The 27,781-nt window shown below is 38.0% G+C and overlaps 1 protein-coding gene and 1 pseudogene across 1 annotated transcript; both read left to right on the forward strand.

Annotated features, from left to right (window-relative positions):
- Nucleotides 1-1,179: 1,179 nt before the first annotated feature.
- On the forward strand, nucleotides 1,180-26,204 carry LOC122643000 (thioredoxin-like 3-1, chloroplastic). The gene is made up of 8 exons (XM_043836631.1): nucleotides 1,180-1,756; nucleotides 1,881-1,955; nucleotides 3,989-4,055; nucleotides 4,215-4,232; nucleotides 4,340-4,449; nucleotides 14,484-14,491; nucleotides 20,421-20,427; nucleotides 26,191-26,204. Exons 1-5 carry the CDS (start codon nucleotides 1,422-1,424, stop codon nucleotides 4,436-4,438), a joined length of 594 nt encoding a protein of 197 aa, XP_043692566.1. The 5' UTR covers nucleotides 1,180-1,421; the 3' UTR covers nucleotides 4,439-4,449; nucleotides 14,484-14,491; nucleotides 20,421-20,427; nucleotides 26,191-26,204.
- Nucleotides 20,579-20,806, forward strand: LOC122643002 (annotated as a pseudogene).
- Nucleotides 26,205-27,781: the final 1,577 nt, after the last annotated feature.

Consider the following 27,781-nt stretch of genomic DNA (forward strand, 5'->3'; position numbering starts at 1 on the left):
AAGTTTCAATTTCAGTTTTGAGCTTGGCTTCTCGGCATTTATCTCCATGCCTGCAAATACGTATCTCGTTTACTTTGTTGTGCTTATTTTTGTTTCTTAATTAATCCATGTATTGATCTTGGGATTAAGGTTTTAATACCAGTGGCTAGGTTGTAGAGGTGCAACATGAACGGATGTGGGGTTGTAGCGGGTAGGGCAACAAGGAGGGAGGAGATAATTAGTATGCCTCAAAAGCTAACTGTAATTATTAACATATTCACACCATATAAACACACAAGAAATCATCTATGGAGATCAAAATATCAAATAGATATATCCAAATTGTATAAATTATAAAATTCAAAACATTCTAAGCTATTAAAAAAATTACAAATTTGATGTGAGATTTGCCCAAAGGATTTTCAATTTGTTTAGTAGTGAGATTGACAAATCTTGCCACATGAAAAAACTAAAGGGCATGTGAAAAAGCTTTATACATTGGGCGTGCACAAATCCTTGTTCTCAATAATCATTTCAATGGTTAAAGAATAATGACTCCCCCAATTGTTTTCTTAACACTGATTTTGTAAAATAAAAGTAACGCAAAACCCACTATTTTTGTTAAAATTTGCCAACCAGTATAATAACATTTCCAAGGATCAAGGAAGCCTCTATTAATGTTGCTTTAGAGGCTTTAGTGCTTACAATACAATATTAACAAGTGGAGGAGTGAGTTTTTTGTCTAAGAGTGCGGCTCCTACGCTAATACAAGTCAATAGGATTATAGGAGTGCGTGTAAAATTATAAACGAGATTTTTACCTTTCATTGGGGGTTGGATGGTCATTTCGTACCATCCTATCTTCCCGAGTCCCGATCGACTTCATTTACCCTATTAAAAAAAAGGGGGAGTGTTCTCTATGTGGGATGCAGGGACCACAGCTTGTGCCAAAAACACATTGGTGGGTGAAATTTCCGCCATTCATGGCGGTGCAGCGATCATTTCCACCCTATGTGTGAGGGCGTGGCCCCTGTGTACCAAGCAGAGAACGTTTCTCCAAAAAAAAAAAAAAAAAACCTGTGAGAGATATTTATTGGGGTTGTGGTGGGCCCTTACTCTGAGCCATCTTCTTTATTCCTTAATCATCCGACATCTCTTCTTCTGGATAAGGTTTCTCTCCAAGTGAACGAAGTCCAAGACTAAAACAAACAAATTCGTGTCTATCTCCAAGCCATTTTCACTTGCGAATTTCCAAGTCTAATAAGAAATCAAAACAAAGCTTCCCTTTTTAATTTCAACCCTGAAATCCTGCAATTTAGAGTGTTACCATTTCGAGTTTGATCGGCTCCATTAATGCTTTTCTTGTGGTTTCTCAAAGAGTACCCATCATCGGCTTAAATTACACTTAATTTCCTTTGCTTAGAAGAGACAGAGATAGAGAAAATGTCAGTTTTAGCAGCGAACTCTCACATTCTATACAGAGAAGTACATCAGAGAGATCAACAACAACAGCAGCAGCAGCAGTCATCAAGTAGCGGAAGCTGTTCAGTGACTGTAAATGGAGTGGGGTTGACGTCGTCTTCATATTTTGGGAACAATATTAAGCAGAGAGAGTACTGGAGAAGGAAATGGAGAAGAGAATTGAAGGCAGAAGCGTTTTGGCAGCAAGATGTGTCCAGACCCACCGTGATTGAGTTGGAACACATCGCCGATAATGATCAACTCGATCAGATTCTTCTCCAGGCCCAACAGCTTTCCCAACCCATCATCATCGACTGGTCCACCCTCTCTCTCTGTCTCTCTCTCTCTGAACTGTTAATTCTTGGGCTGTTAACTTCTAATATGAACTCTTGAGTTCTGTATTTGATGGGTTTGTTATTTTATGTGAATTTCCTTCGTCAGGATGGCTGCTTGGTGCCGGAAATGCATCTATTTGAAGCCTAAACTGGAGAAATTGGCAGCAGAATATGATAAGAGGTGAGTCAATTAGCCACCTCTCTCTCTCTCTCTCTCTCTCTCACACACACACACCCACACACACAGTCGCACAAAAAAAATTTAAGGTTTTATTTAACGGTATCCGCACTGGTAATCTGGTATCGGCCACCACCAAAACGAAACTGATTGATTGGAAATTAGGCTAATTTCATTAAAAAAAATTCAAATTTTGACCATGTCGATCCATATGTATCGATATTTGTCAAATGTACAAGAGAGAGGTAATAAAACACTTAGAAAAATGGTGAAAAAAACGCTACCTGGTCATGCGCCTTGTGTGGTTCTCACCTAGACACACAAAGTGCTTTGGATGCCTGAAAAGATTACCAGCTTATCCCATGTTTAGGCTAAAATCCCTGTCGTCCAAGGCAAGGCGCTTTGTGTGTCTAGGCATGGGAACCATGCAAAACGCGGATAATGTTTCTATTATTGATAGAAAAATGGACTTAACTCCTCTCAGGTTCCCTGTCCGGTCAGGTTCGTAGGTTCCTCTCATAGGGGATCGAAAATGACGACCTCACCCCTTGTCCGAACACACTACCCGGGTGGGGTGAGGTCGTCATTTCCGCCCTCCCTATGAGAGGAACCTACGAACCTGACCGTGGAGGAAACCTGAGAGGAGAAACATTCAGAAAGGTACATTGGTTCAAAACATATGGTCATAACCGTTGCTGAAGGAAAAGGTGGAGATGTTTGTTAAATCAAACCCATAGTCAAGCCTAGAAGTAATGGAATATGGTTTAATGAAAAAAAAGGTTGAGTGTTCTTTTCGACGCCGGTGTGCAGTTCAAGCGTTGGAGGGGGCACCATGGGAAACCTGTAAATAGGAGGGGGATTTAGGACATTTCAGGAAGGGATGCTATCTTAATCGGACCCTGATCCTCTACTGCCAAACTGACCGGTAGGACCCTACTGCCAAGACACAGCAAGGCGGGGAATGATCGCCTTACCCCTGCCAGAGCGCCTTGCCCAAGTGGGGGTAGTAAGATGGTCATTTACCGTCTTGCTTTGTCTTGGTAGTAGGGTCCTACCGGGCAGCTCGGCAGTAGAAGATCCAAATTGATCTTAATCTGAGGGGGGGGGGGGGGGGGATGGGTGCATGTATGCAGTTTTTTTATCTAAGTTGGCGATGTGGGGATCTTTTCTCATAAAAAAATTGAAATATATGCTATCGATATATACTTTCCTCTTACAATCCTCTTTCCTTTCTTCTTGTTAAAGATGCATCTCTTCTCTTCCCCCACTATTGGCTTGATGGGTAAGCTGTCAATATCAAATGACTAACGTCATAAAAAAATGGTAAAAAGAATGATGCCTAGTCATATGTCCCATATGCCTAGACATAGGAGCTCAAGAAATTATCCCTTTGTACCTATGAAATCAAAAATCTCATCCATGTTGATGCCCTTGTGTAGGCTCTCTCACTGACCCCTGTAGGGCCACACGACTAGACAATGTTCTCTTACCCTAAAAAATTTTACCCATATCTATTCCTGTGAAAAAAAAATGCTAATTGGTCACGTGGTTCCTACTCTCAAACACAGAACCACGTGAAATTACCACTCAGCCCCCAATGAACTAAAAAATCTCATTCAATTAGATATTCCTGCATGTGTTCCTATTTGGACCGTGAGGCACTACACGACCAAACAACGATCTCTTTCCTTTTTCCCTATGCTAAAGTTTCTTTAAATGCAATTAAAACACCATGAGCTCAACTAAAAAAAAAAAACCTTCCCTTTACGTCCCAACATTTCCTCTCTACATTCTTGTTCTCTTCTCTCAGGTCACAATTCACAATCAAGCTCTCGAAATCTTTCTTTATTAGTTACCAACCCTACTGGAATATAAGATGAAGCAATGGGTGAGGTAACAAAACATAGAATAATTAGAAAAATCTAATATGTGGCATGAATCGCCTAAAAAATTATTTGAATATATAAATATAGATATATAGTAAATTAAAGATGTGGATGGTTGGTACAGCTACTCTCTAATTTGTATTGCCTCAGGATCAAATTCTATTATGTGGATGTTAACAAAGTCTCTCAAGTTCTTGTGAAGCGTGGAAACATATCTGTATGTGAAGTTACACCCCTTTTAATCTCTCTTACCTTATTTCTATCATTCTATCATCCTCTCTCTCTCTCTCTCTCTCTCGCTCTCTTTATGAATAAGAATATCTAACATAACTGTTTTTTTTTTTTTTTTTTTTGGGGTCTTCTTCCCCTTTCTCAGAAAATGCCTACAATTCAGGTTAGTTGATCTCTTGATATTTCTTTAATTTTCATTCAAATCAAAATACATGAACATAATGAAAGAGAAGAAAATAAAAAAGAGGGGATGGGTGTGGTATTTTGCAGTTGTGGAAAGATGGAGAGATGAAGGAAGAGGTGATTGGTGGGCATAAAGCATGGTTGGTGATTGATGAAGTCAGAGAAATGATTCAAAAATATGTGTAATGGGGGACAACATTTTTTTTACTTTCTTCTCTCTCTTTTAGCCTATCTTCTTGTCCTTACTACCTCATTCAACTAATCTGAGTATATACTATTTCTTTACAAGTAATTAAATGTTATCTTGTAATATTAAAAAAAAATATATGGTTAAATAAAAAAGATGTGCATAGTACATGCTAAAAAACAAAAACAAAAACAAAAACATAAACATAAACAACATTTTAAAGGCAAGACTTACTATCCGGATGCATGAGGCATGCCTTGGTTGTTGGTTGCAGCAATTCATCTATAAGAAGAAGGTGGTTGGAAATCTTTTAGAAGGCCAACTCCCACTGCCCATTACCTGTTTGATGTGTGGCTTAAATTAAATGGTATTATCTTGCTAGCTAGTAAAGGACCGAACTACTTCTTCTCTTTTGAATTTTGGATGTCATACCAGTTCAAAAACAACACTAGAGTAGCTTATTACATCTCTCAAGCCCCAAACTGAGATTTGAATTGGAAAAGTGATTCAAGTTCAATATTTATTATAGGATTAAGTTTCTCTCCACCTCCAGAGGACGGTTCACAAACCCCTCCTAAGGTTTTAGTATGTTCCAAAATACGCTCCCTATACTCTTTTCCACCCTCTCCCGGGATCCCATTCACCGTGGGTGGAAGTAAACTCGGTCCTTAATCATAAAATGTTCTTAACTTCTAACTTCTAAGACCATCATCATTAGCCGGCTGCAGCAGGGATTCTGATCCTCTACGGCCGGGCAGGTAGCGGCCATTGTGCTGCCTACAACCAGACAGTGGCGAAATGACCGCCCTACCCACTGCCCGAGCACCCTGTCCGGATTGGGTCCATGCCCCTGTTTGGGTGTAGGCAACGCAATGGCCGCTACCTGGCCGGCCGTAGAGGATCCACATTGCTGCAGCAGACGCTCTTGTTAGGCTGTTGTTGGTGGCAGTATTCTGCTTGACAAAGGCAATGATTCCCCGGCCTGGGCATCTTGGTAAGGACGGCCATGATTTGGCATATCCTAAGAGAGCGAGACTTACAGAATTAAGGGGTATTTAGGTATCAGTATGGTATCAACAGATTTGTATCAGTAGTGACAGATATTGATATTGATACGATTCAGATATGGATTGATGGTATCGATATTTTTTGGGATAAAATGCTCTAATTGGATTTAAAAAAAAAAAAAAAAAGGGGGCATATCTAATGCACGAGACTTTACCCATTGCAAGGTCATAATGTATGCAGTTTTACCCCTGCTTTGCGAAGAGAGCTCTTAAGAGACCAAATGAGTCATTTCCAAACACAATAGAAAATATACAGTAGAAGCAAACTCTAGAATGGTTTATCTTTCAAGCAAAGAGGGTATTTTCTAGCATCCTTCTATCGAAGATGATATGATTCATTCCATTAGGTCTCCATTTCCATTCAATTTCTGTTCAGTGATTCGAAAACAATGTGGGCTGGTGCTACATATCGACTCTTCTTGTCTCCAATGGGTTTAATTGGAATCACGAGACTATTATCTGCTTTTATTAAATGCTTAGATTTGGATCTTTGTGAAAGCACCAAACCAAACAGTTTTTCAGTTCTTTGCCTCTCAACATATGTGAGACTGTGACAGACCAAGACCTCTCGACATGAAAGAATAAGACGAGCTTAAAATTTCTTGTGTCAAGTTTCAACATGAAAGATTCAGTTTTTTTGTTTTTTTTTGTGGGGGAGGGAGGGGGAATCGTTATTCTCTCCTGTTATAGGACGGTGCTGTAACGCATCGTGCGGCAACTGTAGAGGCCATGTGCATCATGTGGGACTCGTTGTGCCACATGACCTCTGTAGCATCACACGATATGTTACAGCACCGTGTTGTCACAAGAGAGGATAAAAATTCGAGGGAGGGGGGGGGGAGCGTATGCAGAAGGGAAATGGTTAAATCTGCGATTAAGGTTTTATAACATAGGGGCACATGAAATGATTGTCACACCCTTGGAACCCCATAAATTACTAGAAGTGCGACGGTCATTTTGCGCACCCTATGTCAAGGCATAGGGTGGCATACTCCTATATGGTTTTAGTATAAATCCCAAAAAACCCTTGTGATACCCTCTCGTGTCCATCCTTCAGCCATGGTGAATTGATTCCCATTCATCGTGGCTAAAGGAAAAGTTGGCCCTCAACTCAATAAACTATTATATCTTTGTCCCTCTCAACATCCCAAACAACCCCCCGTTAAAAAATTTGAAAGTCTATACATACGTGAATGCTTTATGAACAGTTTCATGATGACACATGTCTTTTTTTTGTTCTCTTAACTACAAGGATATTTATGGAAGCAAACCCCCATCGTGAAGCTTATCCAGCAGCTTCTTTTAACTAATTGCATTCACACCTTTTGAAAAGAGGTACTAAATTAGGTTCTCGTTTAGGTGAAGGAAGTATGATCGCCTTATTAATAGTTATGGACATAGGTCATCACGAAGACTCATTCGTGTAGGTAGGTGATCCAGGCTCAAAAAATCAACTTCAAAAACCCATAAGATCCGGATTGACTCAAAGGAACTTACTAAATAACATGAGTGCCTGAATGATAGAAAATTCATGAAAGAACCAGAGAAACCATATCCTCAGTTATTTACAAGCAAAGTCACAAAATAACAAATTAAAGAATAAAAGATCATATAAGATTTTGGCTCTAAGATACAAGTATTCAAAATAATACTAAGCAAAATAGCTAATTACAGTCCTCAAATCCCAAATTGAAAATAAGATTGTTTATAATAATCATTCCCCGCAGGCCGCAACAGAAAATTCTTCCAGGGATGTTGTTGGTGGCTGAGGCTGTGATCCCCTTGACGGAGGTGATGGTTCAGCGCCGGCAGGTAAGTCGGAGAAAGCAGCCAAGAATCGGCGTACACTGAGAGAGCTAACAGGTCTGAAACTAAGGGAGCGAGAAGGGATGTTATTGGAGAAGATGGGGGATGATTTAGAGAGGATGAAGTAAACCAGCGCTTGAACAAGTGCAAACATCCCCACCTTCAGTAGTATCTCTCCCAAGCTGCTGCTTTGGATCAACATTTCTAATTATAAATCTACAAAAGAATAGGAATAAAACCCAGAAGATGAAAATGATGACCAACTCTAATCCAAAATTTAAAGAGGAAAATGAGTAAACCCAGAAGATGAAGATGAAGAACAATTGAAGAAGATAAATAGGGAATGGACGGATTAGATAATTAGGAGGAGCTCTTGCGTTGGTTAAATAATAAATAGAGAGAGAGAGAGAGATGGGGAAGCAATTTTCACGTGTCATTTTGACCGGAGGCTGAAGCTCTGATTTTGATGATTGCGTCAACAAAGAGAAACAGCAGCAGCGTAGGAACTTTTGTTTGATTCATATTTTAATCCACAAAAAACCTATTCTTCATTTTATCCGAGTAACCTACCCAAACCCACTCCCATTTTTCCCTCCTTGGATTCAAACCCGACAATCAAAACTCTTCATCTTCCTTTGATTCAAAGTCTCAGGACTATCTTCCGAACCCTAGCTTGCTCGACTTGGATTCGGATTTTCTCCAACTACTTGGGCGTCCAACTCCTCTCCAACCACCTATCTAAAGGCTGGGAGGCTGAAGATGCGTTTTCAAATCCTCCCAACCGTTAGATGGATGGTTGGAGACTCGACCTCTCGCTGCGATGGGAAAAGACCTCCTCTCCAACCACCCATCTAATGGCGGGAAGGATTTGGACCCGCATCCCCAGGTATTGGGATGCATGTCCGAGTCCTCCTTGCCGTCCTGCGAATCTTCACTATTTGTCTGGGCACTCTACTCGAACTCTTCCAAAAGTTGTGATTCAACTTCTTGCTGCGGCCTCTTCATCTTCACTATTTGTCTGGGTACTCAACCTCTTCCAAAAGCTGCGATTCTACTTCTTGTAGCGACCTCGTACATCCATCGAAAAAACCTTGAAAAGCAGCATTTATAAATACAAAATCTACAGGCTTCTTGAAGCACATTTACCAAAATACATCTGTCAGAAAAACATTGATATAAAATTTACATTGTGCATTGCCATGCCTCTGTGGGTTTGTAACAAGAGAAATCCACAGAGAAATCAGAGCCTTGAATTCCAGGAAAATCACAAAAATACAGCTTGAGATGACTAATTATATTTGGTGAAGTTACATAACTTGGTCCTTGTCTCCTCAATCAAATCTAAGCATTTTCCCCAGAACCATTCATCTAGATCTGCAGCTCTGCTTTCCTAGTCGTACCCTGCGCAGCAAAATATAAACAAAATTTGAGTGTAAGTCGCTTTTATAAATGAACCAACATCCAATTAAGCAGGTGATATTAAAAATTCTAAAACACCTTGAAGTGTGTTTATGTTCTTAAGGCTTTTATTCTGTAATTTGGACCAATTAGTTCAGTACTCAGTAGTGATACCTTTGGAAAATAATAGCAGTTTTATCTGTGTATCCAATACATTTCAAGTGGACTTTTTCCTTCCACCCTTTTATTATTTTCTCTTTCTTGTTGGTTAATCCGTCTTTGGGGATCTTATCTGGTTTCAGTGATAGACTGAGCAGTTCTAGGGAGATAGATCTCTGTAACACAGTGAGCTTTGTTTGAGTTGGATGTTATTTCTGGTTTGTTCCCTCTTTCTAGCATTTGATTTTTGATTTCCTTGCTCTAATGTTGGTAGATGTATGAGATTATTTTATTTTGGGTTTTGATCAGACTTTGATCTTCGTCTAAGATCATTGTGTATATGAGGAGGGCCTGTTTGTCTTTGCCTATTTTGAAGAAGTCAATATGTTTTAAGAGGTGGGAATTTTGGTGACTGAATCCTTTTGGCATATCTGACTCCTTTCCAAAGGAGGAGGAAGAACAATTCAAGATGTTCAAGGGGCCCCAGAGGACCTTTCAAAAGCTAGTACTTTGAAACCTGTAATAGGAGCCCAAGTTCAAAACAATGAGCTAAACATGCCTGAAGTTTCATAAGATGTTTCCAAATCTGCTAAGCATGGCGCAGCTGAAGGGAGTCCAAACAAGAACAATAGAAAAATTGGGAGTTTTGTGAGTCTCCTGCTTGTTTTGCAGATCAATAAAGATGAAGATGAATCGCTGATTCCTGATTTTAAAACCCTGATTAAACTGTCCCTTATTAAACCCCCCCCCCTCCCAAAACCCAAAACCCAAAACCCAAAACCCAAAACAACAACAACAACAAGAAGAAGAGGGAGGGAGAGAGAGAGAAGTTGAATTTCTGGGTATTCTTAACCCAATAAAAATATTTATTATTTTCCCATAAAACGAATTAAAAAGAAAACGATAGAGAAATAGATATTGAAATTACAGGGTATTCCTCACTGTGAAATTTCTTCCTCTCCAGTACAAGTGAGGGACAAATATGTCTTTTAGGTGAAATTCGAGCCTGAAAAGATAAAAGAGTTCAGTGCATGAAAAGAAGAAGATGGGTTTCAAGCACTGTTTCAAAAATCGGAGTCAGATAGGTATTAGGTATTGGCCATAATCAATCCCAACTTCGGCAATTCTTGGTTGGAAACCCTAGAATCACTGAGTTTTCAGATCAGCGTGCCAATTCGAGGGTTTTTTTGGGATCAATGCGATCCTCATTTTGTGTTTTAAAATACAGTTCAGCGTTGGATGAGACATGCCAAAGGTGAAGGAATAAGCAAGAATAATATTCAAGCTTTAGATATGGATTCCTATTGCTGCTTCTGTATACAAAAAAAAAAGAGAGAGAGATTGACACGAGCTAGCATGTCTTCCTTTCCTGCGATTTCTCTAGAAGACTTTTAATGAATGGATCTAAAGCTGATAAACACTAATATCTGTGCTAGATACTCTCATTGATGGTTTTATGATTTGCATACCATAAGTTGGAAGTGGTGTCATGTCTTATTATTTGTTGCAACCTATATAAATAATGGCTTTGAAGGAAATTCACAAGAACTAGAGCTACGAGGAATATGCCCCGGCTGCAAGGAGCTCAAGAACAGGGGTGAGTAAACGCATGCTATAAACATAGTCTGGACGGACTGTCAAGAAATGGTAGCTTATCTAATCCAATAAAGTGTCAAAGGACTGACATTGAGATTTAATTAATATATTGTATGATGCATCTTAGCTGATGTATTTTGAATCTGTGTGCCTTGTTAAGAAGTCTAAGGGAGAGGTGTCTACTGCTCATAAATGGACAGTTAAGGCTATAATAGATAAGCTCTCCACCTCTAAAAAAAACATGATGTTGAAGCTTTGTTATTTCTTGAAGTAATTTAGTTTCGTTGACCTTCTATTTCTTGGTATTTCAAAGAATGGAAGCAAAATTAATGTACATTCAACAGAATCAGATATCAAAGGAACGGGTTCCATCTCACAAAAATAAAAATGTAACTGGTAGAGGAGAAGAAAATAAAAAATATCTAAGTCAAGAGACTAAAGAAGAAAAAATAAAGCACAAGAAAAACACATTACATCCAAGAAGTATGCAAGTCTTCCGATTCAGGTTACTTCTTTAACTAAGTAATTACAGTGGATTTTTCCATCCAGTTTTGGAGATCATCAGGAATTCTTTCTTCTTTCGGGGAGGAGGACAAACACATTTTGGATATGTTGGCTTAGGTCAGAGAGTAGAACACCAGAAATATCGGAAAAAGAATCGGGACATCAGATTACAAATTTAACAAATTAATTAATTACACAGCATAAATAGGGGAAACAATTCCCTCTAACGCCCTAGTGCAATTTCAGGCATTGGACGGGGGTATTATGGAAACTCAGCAAACAGGGGGGTATACAGGGCATTTTAAGGGGGTGGTGCTACAATGTTTTGGATGGCGAAAACGACGCCAACGTGCAATTTGGGTTTATACTGGTGTCTTGGGTAACTTAAACCCACATAAATAATACATAGAAAACTGTCTTACATTACCAGTCTATAGTTGATGAATACCAAGTAAACAACAAATTAGGTTACATTTGGATGGATTATTATCCTCTCCAATTCTTAAAGCCCGACAGTGCGGCAGTGCTAGGTGAAGATGCCGACACATGGCAGCTCGAACACATGGCAGTGCTTGGATGTCCGAGCTACCAGGTGTCGGCATCTCCACCTAGCATTGCCAAGCTTTAAGGAATTAGAGAGAAAGGCACATAAACCATCATTACTTCTCTCTTGTGGGAAAATCTTTTTGTGACCAAAATGGTCACAGCAAAGGCATACTGGTCTTTGTCATTTGACCCTTGAAGCAATCCTCTTTATTCTATCTTAGGAACAGTAAAGTAATATCAACTAACAAGGGCAGTTATTTTAGAATCAGTCTTTATTCTAACAATGGCGGTGCAGAAGATTAGTAATGAAAGTGTTCTCTCGAAGAACTGAAAAGTAGCAAGCTCATCGGGATCTTCATCAAATCATTTCAGCTATTTCTACTAGTCCAAGTTGGAAACAAAGTATAAGAACTAGACTGAAGGAGCTAGCAACAAATCCAAGCCTATCAATGAGTAACATTACCTATAACTTATAGGTTCTAATTTCTTCTTCAGATCACGACTTTAGCTGTTCAACTTAAGTTGTGATCGAGTGTTCAATTGTTAAACTCAATCAAGTGGAAGGAGATCCTAGACATGATGCTACATGGTGATTATTTCAATTTATCGTTTCACTTGTAAATGATTACTCACTTGTAGGTTAAGATAATTAATTTATAACTATTTAGTGATTTCGCAAACCTATCATCTACAAATTCACTCTATACAATGTCTACATGAAAAGAAAATTTTTAACAAAATTATATAAGCATAATAGTAACCTCATGGATAATGTTCAATATGGTCAAAAATGTTTGAAATGAATAGTGAAAAAACATCTACAAAGTCTAGATCAATTTTCTCGCTCCATAAAATTAAAAACAACTATTAAATGCAAAATCTTAAATTATTAATATTTATTAAAATTTTAAAAAATAACTAAATTTTTACCAAAAACCATTTGTGTGCAAACACGTTACGACTGAAACTAACAATTTGATGAAGGTAGAGACAATTAGCCCTCTTTTAAACTGTCATAGAAACACAAACACAATTGCTATGCAGATTTATTTACCAAGAATATAAAGGAGACAGAGAGAAAAAAAAAAATTGGGTTGGAAAGTGGACACTCCAAGTGAAAAGCTATACATAGAAGTTTTATATTGTAATAGAATTTTTTTCTCTCTCCCCCCTATATTCTCTCTAAATAAATCTGCCGAACGATTGTGTTTGTGTTTTTATGACAGTTTAAAAGATGTCTAATTATCTCTATCCTCACCAAATTGTTAGTTACATGCATAACATGTCCGCGCACAATTGTTTTTTGATAAAAATTTAATTATCTTTTAAAATTTTAATAAATATTAATAAATTGATATTTTACATCTAACAGTAGTTTTAATTTTACGGCACGAGAAAATTGATCTAGAATTCGTAGGTGCTTTTCCACTATTCATTTCAGTCATTTTTTAGCATATTGGACGTTATACATGAGATTACCATTATGCTTATATCATTTTACTAAAAATTCCTTTTCATATAGACATTGTATCAAGTGAATTTGTGGATGATAGGTTTGCAAAATCACTAAATAGTTATAATTAATTATCTTAATCTATTAATGAATAAATATTCACAAGTGGAAAGACAAATTAAAAATAATCACCATGTACTGATGTAGCATCATGTCTAAGATGTCCATTCCACTTGACCGAATTTAACTACTGTACACTTAATCACAACTTAATACAAATCGAACATGTATTGGGAATGTCTTTTCACACTCATGTGAAATAATGTTTTCCTGTCATCAAAGTAAGAACATGTTAGTCCTACAGTGAGTCGGAATGAGAATTTTCAAAATCATACAAAGAGATGCAACCACGCACATTTTGAATGCAATGAATTTGAGTATTTCAAACAATGCAATAGTGTTAAAGAGTGTGTGTGAGCGCTCAGCCATGTGAATTCAATGAAGATGGATTCCATATTGTGCAAGGTGGACTTCGTTGATGGCCTCCCTCTCTACTTATACATGTTTCCAGCATTCTAATGCTCCCATTGATATTTTAACTTCCAGATTTCTTTTTTCACTGTGGAAATCAGCATACATGAAATTGACGTTAATAAACCATTTTCACACCTTAATTTAATTCCACCACATTTTGATTCTCTAGTCTACATTTTGTTTTCTGTTAAAACATGTGATAGCAGAAAATGTGGCAAACGAGAAATCTTGAATAGAAGAATTAAGAAAAATGACAGCAAATATTGTAATTGAGAGCGCAACGAAGATTTAGTTATCCTTCAAAACCTAATTAGAGTAGGCTGAACAGAATAAATTAAAAAAGTGATTTGTAATATGCTGTAAAGGTTTGGGAGAAAAGGCCAACATTTTGGACCTTTCAATATGCAATTTGAAGAATGAAAATCTGCAATATGAGTGTTATAGCTATTTTTAGTCACTGATGCATGGAGACCCTCCCAATAGATTTTCTAGAATGGTAAAGGTTGTACTCAAAACTCACTACCAGCGAAAATCTGAACATGCTCAACGTTTGGTGCTTCAAAAGTTTTATTTCTTTGAAGTACAAAAAAAAATCCTACTGTAACTCACTCTATTCTGCACTCTAGAGTCTTGTTGAGAAGAGATTACTTGATTGAGTCCAGAAATTTGCCAAAGAATGTATTAGGTTTTATTTTAATTTTCTGTACAAGATTCTCATTGTATATTTGAATTGTGTTTTGATAAGATACTCGTAGGTTAGGGATTATGAGAGCCTACTACGGGTCACAATAATATAGATGATTGTATTTTCTGATTTAGACATAAATAATTGAAAGGAGGGTGAATTTGGAACATGGAAGATTATGGAGTGGTAATGTCCTCTTGTATGAGAAGGGACATTGAAAGTGTGATGTTTCTAAAAGGAGACTTTAAGTGAGACGTTTATGCCATCAAACAGTTCAGAATATAAAAGTACCACACAATGGCTGCTTGTGGCCACATCTTGAGATTGAATCCCCCCCCCCCCTCTCTTTCACCTCAATGCATGGTCTATTTTGTTAGTGGATCCATTAGGAGTTGATTTATTTCATAATTTCATTTTATGGCTGAGTCGTGGTAGAGTTAGAGTTAGGGTTTTATTTCTAAAAGTCCAACATATAATCAAGTTCTATTTTAGTTTTAGAGCTAGCATATGAGTGATTTGGAACTCAGATTGAATATGGAATAGTTGAGTTATGGTTTGAAGCCAGTGTGACTGTGCGTGTCCCCTCCCCCCCCCCCCCCCCAACCTTCTTCAATCCCCCTGCAACTCTGGTTTTTACCAACTTTCTCTCTTCTCCTAATCGGTCCTCCACCAATTTGGTATGAGAGCAGAAGGATCCAACTCCTTCTCTGTTAATCTCTCCCATCCCATTTTTAGAGTGCGTTTCGTAACGTTCAGAACAGCATTCTGAACAGTTCTTCTGTTCAAAAAGAACAAAAAAACATGAAAAAATGTTTGGCTTTGCGGTTCGTTTTTTTGTTCTTTTAGAACGAACCGGAGGTCTTGAGCACCAAAAGAACGTTCTTTGCAGACCGTCTCTGAGACGGTCTGTAAAGAACGAGAACGATTAGACGATCTAAAATCGACGAAAACCCGTGAAAACCCGTGAAGTTGGAGAAGGCTACTTGCAATCAAACGTTGGGAAGAGAAGGGGAAGAGAAGGAGCAGCAGAGGGGGAGACCTCTACCTGCAACTCCGGCTTCAAGGTAAGAACTTCAAACCACTCTCTCATCTCTCTCTGGCTCTCTCTGGCTCTCTCTCCCTCTCACTCTCTTGCTCTCTTCCTCTCTCTGTCTCCCTCTCTCTCTCTCTCTCTCTCGCGCGCGCGCGCAGAGTCTCTGCAAATCATTTGGCGCTTGTCTCTGTTTGTGAAGTTCCTTTATGGTTTTGGAAAGCCCCAGATCTGACAAATCTATACTGTTACACACGGTTTTGTCTCAGGAATCCGATTGCGAGATCTGGAATTAAAGGAGTTTTTTATGCTTTGACGAAGATTAGAAAGCTGTTGCAGAGATTTGGGGCTTAATCGTGATCCCAAGTTGAAATCGAGGCATTCCATCCAACAGGAACGCGGTTCACAGTTAAATTTGGGGCTTAATCGTGATTCTGTGCATACCGGACAGTTGCAACGTAATCCGACCACCAGATCTTTATCTCCTCTGCCTAACACTAATCTCTCAGATTCATTTAAGGAAGCTCAATCTGAGAAGAGGAGATTTTCTACTCCAGGCCTGCGAAGAAAATAACCCGATAGAAAGATTCCCATGAAGATTTTCCCTAGAGATTCTCATCGTACTCGGGCATCGGATTCCACGTCGTCGTCAACTTCGATTTCTGATAAATTGAATAGCCGAAGGGAGTCATCGTGGACGAAGTACTTTGATCATGGAGGAGGAAGGGTCACTGCGGTGGAAACTGCTGCAGATGAATTCAAGGTTGATCTCTCTCAGTTGTTCCATGGGCTTAAGTTTGCCATCTGAGCTCACAGTCGAATTTACCATGGAATTTATAAGGATGAACCTGTTGCTATGAAGATTCTTAGTCCACCTGATGATGACGAAAATGGAGCCATAGCGGCTCGGCTGGAGAAGCAGTTCACTAGAGAAGTTACTCATCTGTCTCATCTCCACCATCAAAATGTGATCAAGGTAGCTCAAGTCTCTCTTTTCTTTGTTTATGTTTTATTTTTGTTTTTACCTTTTTTATTTTCATCTTTTAGGGTTCACGGGCGAGGGATCCTAGTACTCAACTTTTATCGAATTATGATCACTGAATTATTATGTTGTAGCAGCAATATACTCTATTTCCCTTTGTGCCTTCATGTTTATGCGTTGCAGCCATTCTACTATTTGCATTGTTGAGTTCAGTGATATTGAACTGCTAGTTGTTCTGTTCTGATCTAATTTTTGTTTTAAGTTATCTTGTGGAAGACAATTGTGAGAGATTGCTCCCCAAGCTTATTACAGTGTGTCATTTGGGAACCTAGAGTCAGATAATTAGGGTTTTTTTTTTTTTTTTAGCAGTTAACCCTTAGTTTTTTGTGCCCAAACTATCTATTATTCCTATGAATCTGATTGTAATTCCATTTCAATTCATCATTTGTTTAAGCCATAAAACATTCAAAAAAAAAAAGCAAATCAATCCACAACTGAGTTTTAATAATAGGCAAACCTGATCTTCCTGTGATTTGGGTTTTGAACTGGAATTAGTTGACTCTCCACTTTCAGTTTCACATTGCTTCAAAGCTCTCTCTTTCATGGAAGGTGTTGAAGCAGGGCTTGGACTACTTGAGCTGAGTTCAGGTGGAGTACTTTGAGTACCCACATCTATAGTATTTATATTCTCTATTTTCTTGTCTACATTCAAAACCACAAAAATTTGGGAAACTGGTGATATCTCCCAAACAAGAAATCTGATCAGATTCCAACACTATTTACTTCAGATCTATCCATCAGATTTGAGCCAAAATTTGGGAAACCATTCTTCTCCATATAATTGACCTTCGACCAGCTTTTGGACCATATCTGAAACTTTGATTTGCTGTTATTAAATTTATTTTTAAATCTGGTTTCTAAATCTGTCACTGTGAAAACCATCCAAGAGAATTTGAAACAGGTCAAATTTTAATAAGATATTAATCATGAGATGTGATCTTCAGCCCAGAAGGACTTGATTGGATGATATTGATCTGGGTATGACAAGGGAGAATGGTTCAACCCTGAACTTTTGATTTCTGATCTGAGTACCCTAGGGGGGGACTATCATATGATTGCCCTTTAAATTATAAGTTGTTCAACTTTCATATCCATACCTTTTTTTTCCTTTACTTTTTTCCACTCACATAGGAGAAAGGGGATTGGGGAAGACAGAAATTACTGAGAAAGGAAGCAATGAATGGCAGGTAAGAGCAGGGCCCATTTATGTTATCTCTTAGGACCAATTTCAAAAGGTTCTGACATTGGCACCCCCATTTTTCTGTTTGTACTAATAGCCTTTTCTTTGAAAAACAAAAAATTTCTTTACTTTTCATGTCCAAAATAACCAAGTGCTTCAGTTAGTTAAGATCATTCAGTCTATGGAATCTCTTGGCTTTCTAGAATCCAAAAGAATGGAAAATATAATTTGGTTTAATCTGTTGTGTTAATTCATTGACAATTTGATGGGCCTTTAGCTCAAATTGGTAGAGCACTTGAAACATGAGCATGTTCCAAGAGGATGGTGGTTCGAGTCCACCTAGGCCCTCTTTATTCAACTGTTCATAGCATAGTTAATTATGCCAGTAATCCACTCAAAAACTCAAATTTAATAGCATATTTGAAATTTGACATCTTTTTATACTTACTTTGGTTATTTTAATGAAATATTTTAATTTTATGCTAAGGTTGGTAAGAGAAAAGAATTTTAAAGTCTTTTTTAGTATAATTGACAAAGAAATAACATTATTATAATTAATATCAAATAGGGAAGAACAGATTTTATCAAACACCATTTTCGTTCTGAACAACGTTCTTGAGAACGTTACCAAACAGTCATTTTCAGTCTCAGAAAGCCGTTCTAGACCAAGAACGTAAAAAAACGTTTCTAGTCAAGAATGGGCGTTCTTTGTTCAGACCATTACCAAACGCAGCCTTAGTCTTCTTCCTGTTCTCTTATATCCGTTTCTGTTCTGCCATTCGACCAGCCCATCCCCGCAGAAACCCTCTCCTTCTCCCAACCCCAACTGTAACCTTCCCTTTCCCTTCCACAGCAACCACTCTCCTCACTCGATTTCACCCCAAAAAAAAAAAAAAAAAAAAAAAATCCCTTTCCTTTGGTTTCCCTGCTGTGATTACAAGCAAAATAAACCGACCAGCAACCTCTTATCTCCTTCTTCTTCTTCTCTCGCTGCAACAGCGAGCAAAAATATAACCTCAACACCCCCCCTGGCTTCCACTGAAACCCTCGCCCCCGTGTTCCGCCAGAAACCAGAAACCAAAAAAAAAAGAATAAAGAGAGACAGAAAACATTAAAAAAAAGAAAAAGAAAAAGATGAGAGACCGCCAGAAACCAAAAACCAAAAAAAAGAATACACAGAGAACATCAAAAAAAAAAGGAGAGAACTCGTACCTGGTTCGAAGCTGCCGCTGCATTCTTCCGTCGAAGTCGCTGTCCTTGGCTAAAGTCCAAGAGCGAGTAGAACTCCACTACCACAAGCTTATCCGGATTTTTATCATCTCAATTTCTGACATCCTTAATTTCTCCCGTTAGATTTATGACACGTGTCCTCTTAAAATCCAACGGTCAATTTTAAATTCCAATTTTCGATTTTCGCAACCCTAACATCCTCTCTCCTCTCTCCTCTTTATTCTTCATTTTTTCGGTTTTGGTTCTTTTCTAAGGCCACCCCAAACACATGAGTAGAGCACTTAGTATAGGTTTTAGAAAGCCAAATTGGATTTATAGCCCTGACTAAATTGAACCATAACCTAAAATTTTCTTTTGGTTCTAACAACCTGCGGCACTCCTGTTCTGACCTCCTTAGGCTGCAACTTTAAAGGGGCTATATCTCTACATCTAGCCTTTGTTTTCATGAGATATTCTGGGGTTCCTACCTAGTTATTACTCCCTTGCATCCATCAAAACTTGGGCTTGAAAGTTATGTAGATTATAGACCTTAATTCACATGGTTGATGGAGGTAAGTGAGTCTTTAGTTCTAAAAGGAAGAGCACTTGGTTTGTTCTCAGGAAGTGATGGTTCGAGTCCATCAAGACTCGTTGAGCAGTCACAATTTAGGTATGATGGTTTACCATGCAAATGGTAATGGATTGTCCTGTATCGTCTGTCAATTGGGTAGCTGCTCCTTGTGTTGTATTTTAGATTGTTTGGTTGATTTATTCAATTATTTTTGGAAAATTTACACATACCATCCTTGAGGTTTGACGAAAGGATATTTTCACCCCCTAGTTTTGAAAAATTCTGCATACTCCCTTGAGGTTTACAAATGGTAACAAATAAACCCATTCCGTTAGTTTATGACTAACACTGTTAAAATCAAAAGGTAAAGTGACAAAAATACCCCTTCAAGGAAAAAAAAAAAAAAAAAAACTTGCAACTCATCTTCCCCAAATTGATTGGGGAAATCGATTGGGAAAGATGAGTTACAGGTATCCCCATCGATTGCTCCATCCATGGCTTCTAATGGAACACTTCAAGCCTGGCAAAGAGCTTGAAACACTTAAGTTGAAGGGATCTAAATCAGAGCACAAAAATAATAACAAACTGAAGACTGATGGGGATTTGGATTTGACGAACCGGTGGAGAACTAAAAACTAATGTCAAAAGACCCCATCTCTCTCTCTTCCCTCTTTATAACTTATAATGGTCCAGGAGCCTATCTGATCTCCTCTTTAACGGTTCTTTCATACAGAGCATGTAACTTGGCAGTGAATAATAACTTCTGAGCAGCAGAGGACTGTTTGAAAAAAAGCCCAAATTCAACGAAATTTCAGTAAAAGCTTCAATGGAGAACAGAATGCCAACAGTACAAGGGAATCTCAAGTGGGTATCTTTCTCTTTCTACTTTTAGCTGGGCTTTTCTTTGTTTCAGAGCTCGCTCTTTAGCTCTGACTAGGGTTTTCTGGAGGATTTTGAATGCTGGGTTATGATCCTGAAATCAATGGTCTATTGATGTTTCGGTGGAGTTTCCAGCTCTTGATTTGAACTGGGTTTAGGTTCTCTGGGACTTCTCATGTGAAAATTTGGAAGGATCAATTAGTTCAGTCTGCAGTGATAGCTTTGGAAACTGTAGCAGTTTTACCTTTTGTGAAATCGAATACATTTCAGTTTACTTATTTTCGCCTTGTCTTTCCACTTCAGGCTTTGAAGTGAACTTCTTCCTCTCTGTCATTATCATTGCTTTCTTGTTGATTCATCTGCCCCCTGTCGATCTTCTTATTTGTTTTCAATGATAGATTGAGTTCCTAGGGAGATCTCTATTATATCTGGTTTGTCCCCTCTTCCTTGGCGAAGTCGAAGAACCACACTAATCCTAAATCGTAAATCAAATAATTCCAGAAGAGATCTCAGATAAATGGCGAAGTCGAAGAACCACACTGCGCATAACCAGTCACACAAGGCTCACAAGAATGGAATTAAGAAGCCCAAGAGGCACAGACATCCACCAAAGGAATGGATCCCAAGTTCTTGAGGAACCAGAGGTATGCTAGGAAGCACAACAACAAGACCGGTGGATCCGGGACCGAGGAGGAAGAGTAAACAATGGAACACTACAACAAGACCGTTGGATCCGAGACCGAGGAGAAACAAAAGAAAAACCCTTATGGTTTTGAAACCTGCAACTCATCTTCCCCAATCGAATTGGGGAAAATGAGTAACAGGTTTTTTTTTTTTTTTCTTTGTAAGGGTAATTTTGTCCATTCACCTCTTTTTTTGTTTTTTAGGTTCTTCTTAGAAGGGCAATTCTGTTAGTTCAAGTCTAATTTTTAACAGTATTAGTCATGAACTGATAGAATGGGCTTATTTGTTACTGTTTGCAAACCTCAGGGGTACGCAGAATTTTTCAAAACTGGGGGGTGAAAATATCCTTTTGTCAACCCTGAAGAGTGGTATGTGTAAATTTCCCATTATTTTTTGAACATAACTTTTTATATGATTCAATTTTCTCTAGACTTAAATTATTCAATTTGATTCCCTACATGTATGCTGTGCAATTCAGTCTTGGGTTGAAGCTTGGACAGTGGAACTCTGATCCATCTGAACTCAAATCTTCAATTGATTGTTCCCTCACTTTATTATTGTTGTTTAACAACATTAAGATTTTATCTACACAACCTGCAGCACCCTTGTTCTAGGCTGTTTTCCTATCAAATTTCTTTGTTCACCTGATACAATTTTACTTACTAGTTTAAAGTGAAACTTAGGGATATTAAAGGGTATGTCATTACTGACCTTCGACCAGGATTCCTTCCTAATCTGAGCTCTTATTTTGAAGACATCAAAAATCTCCTATTTTGAGCACATGTTCTATTTCAGATCTGAAGAATTTCAAATTACTTTAAATGTCTATGGGTTGCTTTCCAATCTTTGCAAATTATGCAGTCAGATTCTTGAACGGCTCAAGAATCATTGCAATATGATCCCATTTTGATTTCTTCCATTATGCTCAACTTCTACTGAAGAAAGTTGAGAGGTTGAAATTAGATGTTCTCTTCTCTGGCCGGTTGTTTGACTAGTTTTCTTTAATCTCTCTAGAAATCCCAAACCTCAAATTTTGATTTTCCTTAAAGGTCCAATGTTGTTTCTTCTAGAGATCTTCTTTGGGCTGACTAACCTTGTCGATTTTTTATTTTCTTTTGCATCACTTTACATCACACTTAGGTCCATACTCCAGAGACCTTAATATTGTGAACCATAGCCCCAAAATTTTAAATTTTCTCTTTCCTGTTGAATACTTGAAGTCTTACATTATAGGTGTAAGTCAAGATGCAAAACCATAGATAGCTAAGCAAAAGCCTTAGTTAAATACATTCCAACAACCTTTGTAATGGAATCTTTCAATCAAATCAGAGCTGTATCACATATGGCTCACTTCTATTCACAAAACTAAGACTTTTGGTGACAACAAGATGCACCCTATATATATAAGCTGAAAGCAAACACACTGCATACAAATTTTTTTATGAGTTTCTATGCTGAAATATCTAATGGAACCATCCATGCCTTGATTTATATAACATCACTTCTGGTGGATTACCTATGCTGATCAAGAGTTATTCTTTTAAAAAATCCAGTTTCTACCAATATGAGAGTATCATGCATCTTAATTTCAGAATCAAAGTAACATAAATGATTAAAAATCATGCATCTTAATTTCTTTTAATTTCATTTGTTAAATCATAGCTTTTTAGGTCTCATATTCATGTATCTTAAATGACTAGATATAACAAAATTTGATTAATGCATTCTTATTTCTCATATAACTTGATATCAGAGCTTAGGAGCTTACCTTTCCAATGATTTGCGGTGGTAGCATTGGAAGTTATGATGTGAAAGCACCCGGAGAATTTATATCTTCTTTGTCAGTATCATCATCTAATGATTTATGATTTCCAGTTGGTGGATTTGTTGGGTCAAAGCTTCCACCTTCCATGGTTCAGTTAGCAGAGGATGTAGTTTTGTAGTTAGAATGGCCCTATCATGCACAAGTGCTGATCCTGATCCGGATTCATCCTCTACTGAGCAAAATATGCTTAAGAAAGTCATTTTTTAACCCTGATCTGAAAAAATTGGTCAAGAACTCTGCCCTTTTTGCTTGCCTCAATGGATTTACTTCCCTTGAATTCTTGAAGGGGTCTCCCAAGATTTCGAAGTCAGCACAGAACTGCAAGTACTTAAGGTGTTTGGTAGCTCAAAAACTCTACAAACAATTTGAATTTGGTGTATCTATAGATGAGCTTTTCATGGTATAAATCTATTAGATCTTGCTATATTGTATCTCTTAAAAATAGGCTTTTTGTATGTAGTTCTTCTCTAATTACTATAACTAAAACAGTGTTTTTTCTATTTTATTCACGTTGTAACTCACAAGCTTTATTTCTGTGGCATCAGTGCAACTGAGTTATCCTAGAGAAACACTAGGAACACTGAACCCCAGTAGTAAATGGAGTTATTGTTCTGCAAGTTTCTTTACTTCATTTTCTTGAGTGGATGAGAGTGGAGAAAAGTTGTCTACTACACCAACAAACAAATGCTGACACCATGTGAAGTTCAATAGCCAAATCTGCATTATTAAAGCCAACCAATTCGAAATCGGCACCTTCAACATAAATAAACCATGACAACCAACATCTCATAATCTTCCAAACTACATGCAAGTGACCTTCAGACTGATCATGCATTAATAGGCAAGCCCTCATGTGTTATTCATGCAATTTTTCCATGATTTTGGACAAGGTAGTCAAACACTCTGACTTAATTCGTCTGAACAGGAACTATGTATAATACTGACAAACAAGAACACAAACAACCAAATTGGTGAGTACCAACGTGTAAAAGTCATTTATTAGAATCACTATGTTTCTGTATCTGCCGAAGTACTATTTCACAAACTTAACGAAATTCATTAGTTGAGAGATGTTAGAAGAAAATCATGAGCATACACAAGGGATATGCACATTCAAGTAGAAAATAGTGTAAATACATTTAAACTAAAAGAATAGAAAAAATGAAATGCTTTAAAATCTTGAAAGAGTAAAAAGAAAAAGGGTTTTCTGTAACCCTTCAAGAAACAAATTGATTCTATAATAGACTCCCATTGACATAAACAGAGCAAAGGCACCTGCCATGTCTATATGTAAAGGACACACCACATACCAAACTGGCATGAGTTATTTATTTAGCAACTTAAAGCCAAGTAGCCAACTGATAAAATGCCCATGAGAATGGGATTCAAACAGATCTCATCTTTTAAAGCGATAAATAAAATAATAACATTGATCCTTCTTGTCCTCTATGCCATCATCAAATGCAATCGGAGGATCATCTTTTCATGGACTGCCCATGGTCACAACATATATGACATCAAGTGGGATTGATATCCAACAGCAGAGACACCCCTATCTCCACTGCAATCATAAGTCTCATTAACAACCAAAGGAACTATAGCAGAGAGCATTCTCAAAACAGCCTTAAGTTGCAGCATCATATGGAATATTTGGATTGGCTATTGGGACCTTATTTTCGGACATAAGAGGTTCAATCCTAGTGAGATCATTTTAAGAGCCATTTCTGGAGCGAAAGAGCAAGTTGAAGCGTTTCATTTTGAAAGAAGACAGGTTCCAAGACTGGTATAATGGATTCCTCCTTTGACTCCATTTTTCAAGTTCAACGTGGATGGTTCCAGCCAAGGAAATCCAGGCAAACCAGGTATCGGAGGAATCTGTAGAAGTGCCAATGCTTTTCTCTGCTGCTTTTCAGAAGGCATCGGCTGGAATTATGCCCTAGTAGCAGAAGCTACAGCCGCCAAAAGACCTATTATGATTGCAATGTCTCTTAATATTAAGAAGATCATCATAGAGAGTGACAATCTCCTTGTGCAGATTCTCAGTGGCAAATCTCAATCCATCCCTTCACTCCCAGTGTGGCCGATTGTATGTTTTTGGTTCAGTTTTTTGATGAGATTTACTTCTCTCATACTCTTCGTGAGGCTAACTCTATAGTAGACTGCCTAGCCTTTGCAGGAGCCGACTCGCAATGTTCTACTTTCTCTAATTCCCCCCCTCCGTGTATCCTCTCTTGCTTGTACTTTGATTTTGCTGGAACTTTGTTCCTTCGCTAATAAATTTCGTTTATCAAAAAAACAAATAAAATAAAATAATAAATAAGCAAATAGAGAAAAGTTACAATGCAAACTACATGATACTCTTCCTTTCAAATTACTAAAAATGATGCCCTGCCTATCGAGAATGCTTTAGAGTAAGTGCAAAGGCAATGTCCACTACCATTAAGCCATGCCACTGACTTATCACAGCTTCACAATAAATCTCACAGATAAAGTCAAAACAAGATACACACACAATAACAATCACCAAATTATTAAAATAAATGCAATAAACAATTAAGATATAAGTAAATCTCCTATCTAGCATGAGAATTTTGGTGGATTTGAACCACCATCTCCTGGGGACAAACCCAGGTGCTCTTCCTATTTGAGCTAAAGACTCACCTACCTCTTAACCCAGGTGCCCTCCTACATGGTTTTAGAACAACTTAGCACTATCAGGTTAGTCAATTGCCCAAGAGAATTCATGTAGTTGTTCCAACTATTACCTACATTTCCTCTTTTAATCCTGCTGAAATTTCTCATCAAAACCACTGGGCACACTTCTTTAAAAAAAATGAAGAAGAAATCATAACAATCAATATGTTTTTCATGCTAATTGCAAACTACTTTTAAGTGGGTTCTTTTCACTCCTTCAGATACATTTTGCTCCTGAATGTGAAAGCTTTATAATGGGGGACAGAATAGGAGAGGGGAAATTTGAGAAGAAATCAGAAAGAAGGGGGGGGGGGAGAAGAAGAAGGGGGGGTGTGCACACGCACAAACTCACTTTTTTTTCAATTCATTCTTGCATAATCTCTAATGATGGGGAATTACATCATATATAAAGAGAAATAAAAGGCACCCAAAATTAAAGACTCCTAATTACTTACTAAAACCAGACTAACTAAAATAGAAACCCAATAAAACTCAAATTTAAAATTTCTCTGTGTCTAATAACTACCTTAAAATAAAAGATTACATAATAATTTTCCAAATAAAATTAACTTCCTAAAATCCTACTAGATCCAAACACTCAAATTGGACCCGGTTCAACTGGGTTTGGGTTGGTCCAATGTAGTACACTAGTTGGGTCGGCCCGGTCCAAGATTGTCCTGCATCACTTTATCAACCTAATAACCACAGAACTAGCCCTTGCACATGATAGTTATACAAGGATACTGCAAGTAACAAAAAATGGGGACTTGGATCCATGAGTTGTTTGATCACAGAACACACAGCACTGAGAGCATATAGATCAAAGATTATAATCAGAAGGAATGACAACTGAGAGATGTTATATATCATTCAGAAGATGGAATTGCAGAGAGATTTCAACAACTTCAAGTAAGCAACAAATTCATTGAGGTTTCTCATTTGGCTAACCAACAGCTTTGTTTAAAGGGTACTGCAAGTAACAAAAAATGGGGCAATGCCCATGAGTAGACTATAATCAGAAGGAATGATCAACAAACAGATCATTAGAGGTCGCAGCAGGGTTCAACAGATCGGCGGAGACCTTACCATCCCAAATCGGCGGGATGAGCCTCACCTAAGCAGCAGGGAGTCAGAGCCTTAGAGGCTGATGCACGTGAGAGAGATTAGTCAGAGCCTTAGAGGTCGCAGCAGGGTTCCTCTTCCACGACGGGGTGAGGCTCGGGTTCTTCACAGGGTTCTTCCATGGCGGGGTAAGGCTGGGGTTCGCAGCAGCAGAGTTCTTCTTCCAAGGCAGGGTGAGGCTGGGGTGAGCAGCAGTAGGCGACGCTGGTTGCCATCTCTGAGAGGTACTCCGGCAGAGAGAGAGAGGGGGAGAGGAGTGAAAACTGCAGGAAAGAGGAGAGAGAAGAGAGGATGTTAGGGTTGATATGCATGAAATTTGGGCATTTAAATTTGACCATTCGATTTTCCTTGTACACGTAGTGTCATTTTGAGAGGGAAATTGACAGATGAAGAAATTGAGAGGATAAAAATCCATCGAGGTGGGGACAGCTTGAACACGCATCCAATGGCTCAAACTCTTCCAAAAGCTGTGATGCAACTTCTTGCTGCAGCCTCTTCATCTTCACTATTTGTCTGGGCACTCAAACTCTTCCAAAAGCTGCGATCCAACTTCTTGCAGCGACCTCATACATCCATTGGAGAAACCTTGAAAAGCAGCATTTATATATAGACAAATCTACAGGCTTCTTGAACTATATTTACCAAAGTACATCCATCGGAAAAACCTTGATATAAGATTTACATTGTACATTGCCAAGCTCTGTAGGTTTGTAACAAGAGAGATCCACAAAGAGAAGCCAGAGCCCTGAATTCCAGAAAAAAAAAAAAAAGGAAAATCACAAAAATACAGCTTGAGATGACTAATTATATTTGGTGAAGTTACATAACCTGGTCCTTGTCTCTTCTCAATCAAATTTGAGTATTTTACCAAGAACCATTCATCTAGATCTGCAGCTCTGTTTTCCTAGTTGTACTGGGAGTACCCTACGCAGCAAAATATAAACAAAATTCGAGTATGAATCGGTTTTATAAATGGACCAACATCCAATTAAGCTGGTAACATTAAAAATTCTAAAACACCTTGAAGTGTGTTTATGTTCTTAAGGCCTCTATTCTGTAATTTGGACCAATTAGTTAAGTACTCAGCATTGATACCTTTGGAAAATAATAGCAGTTTTACCTGTGTGCATCCAATACATTTCAAGCGCTTTGAAGTTGACTCTTTCCTTCCTCCCTTTTATTATTTTCTCTTTCTTGTTGGTTAATCCGTCTTTGGGAATCTTCTTATCTGGTTTCAGTGATAGACTGAGCAGTTCTAGGGAGATCTCTGTAACACAGTGAGCTTTGTTTGAGTTGGATGTTATTTCTAGTTTGTTCCCTCCTTCTAGCATTTGATTTTTTATTTCCTTTCTCTATGT

The sequence above is a fragment of the Telopea speciosissima genome, chromosome 10 (genome assembly GCF_018873765.1).
Source record: "Telopea speciosissima isolate NSW1024214 ecotype Mountain lineage chromosome 10, Tspe_v1, whole genome shotgun sequence".
Taxonomy (NCBI): Eukaryota; Viridiplantae; Streptophyta; class Magnoliopsida; order Proteales; family Proteaceae; genus Telopea; species Telopea speciosissima.

Coding starts and splice junctions, on each gene's coding strand:
- LOC122643000 (XM_043836631.1), top strand. CDS start 1,422: ATGTCAGTTTTAGCAGCGAACTCTCACATTCTATACAGAGAAGTACAT. Junction 1,757..1,880: donor CAACCCATCATCATCGACTG/GTCCACCCTCTC, acceptor TTCCTTCGTCAG/GATGGCTGCTTGGTGCCGGA. Junction 1,956..3,988: donor GCAGCAGAATATGATAAGAG/GTGAGTCAATTA, acceptor GTATTGCCTCAG/GATCAAATTCTATTATGTGG.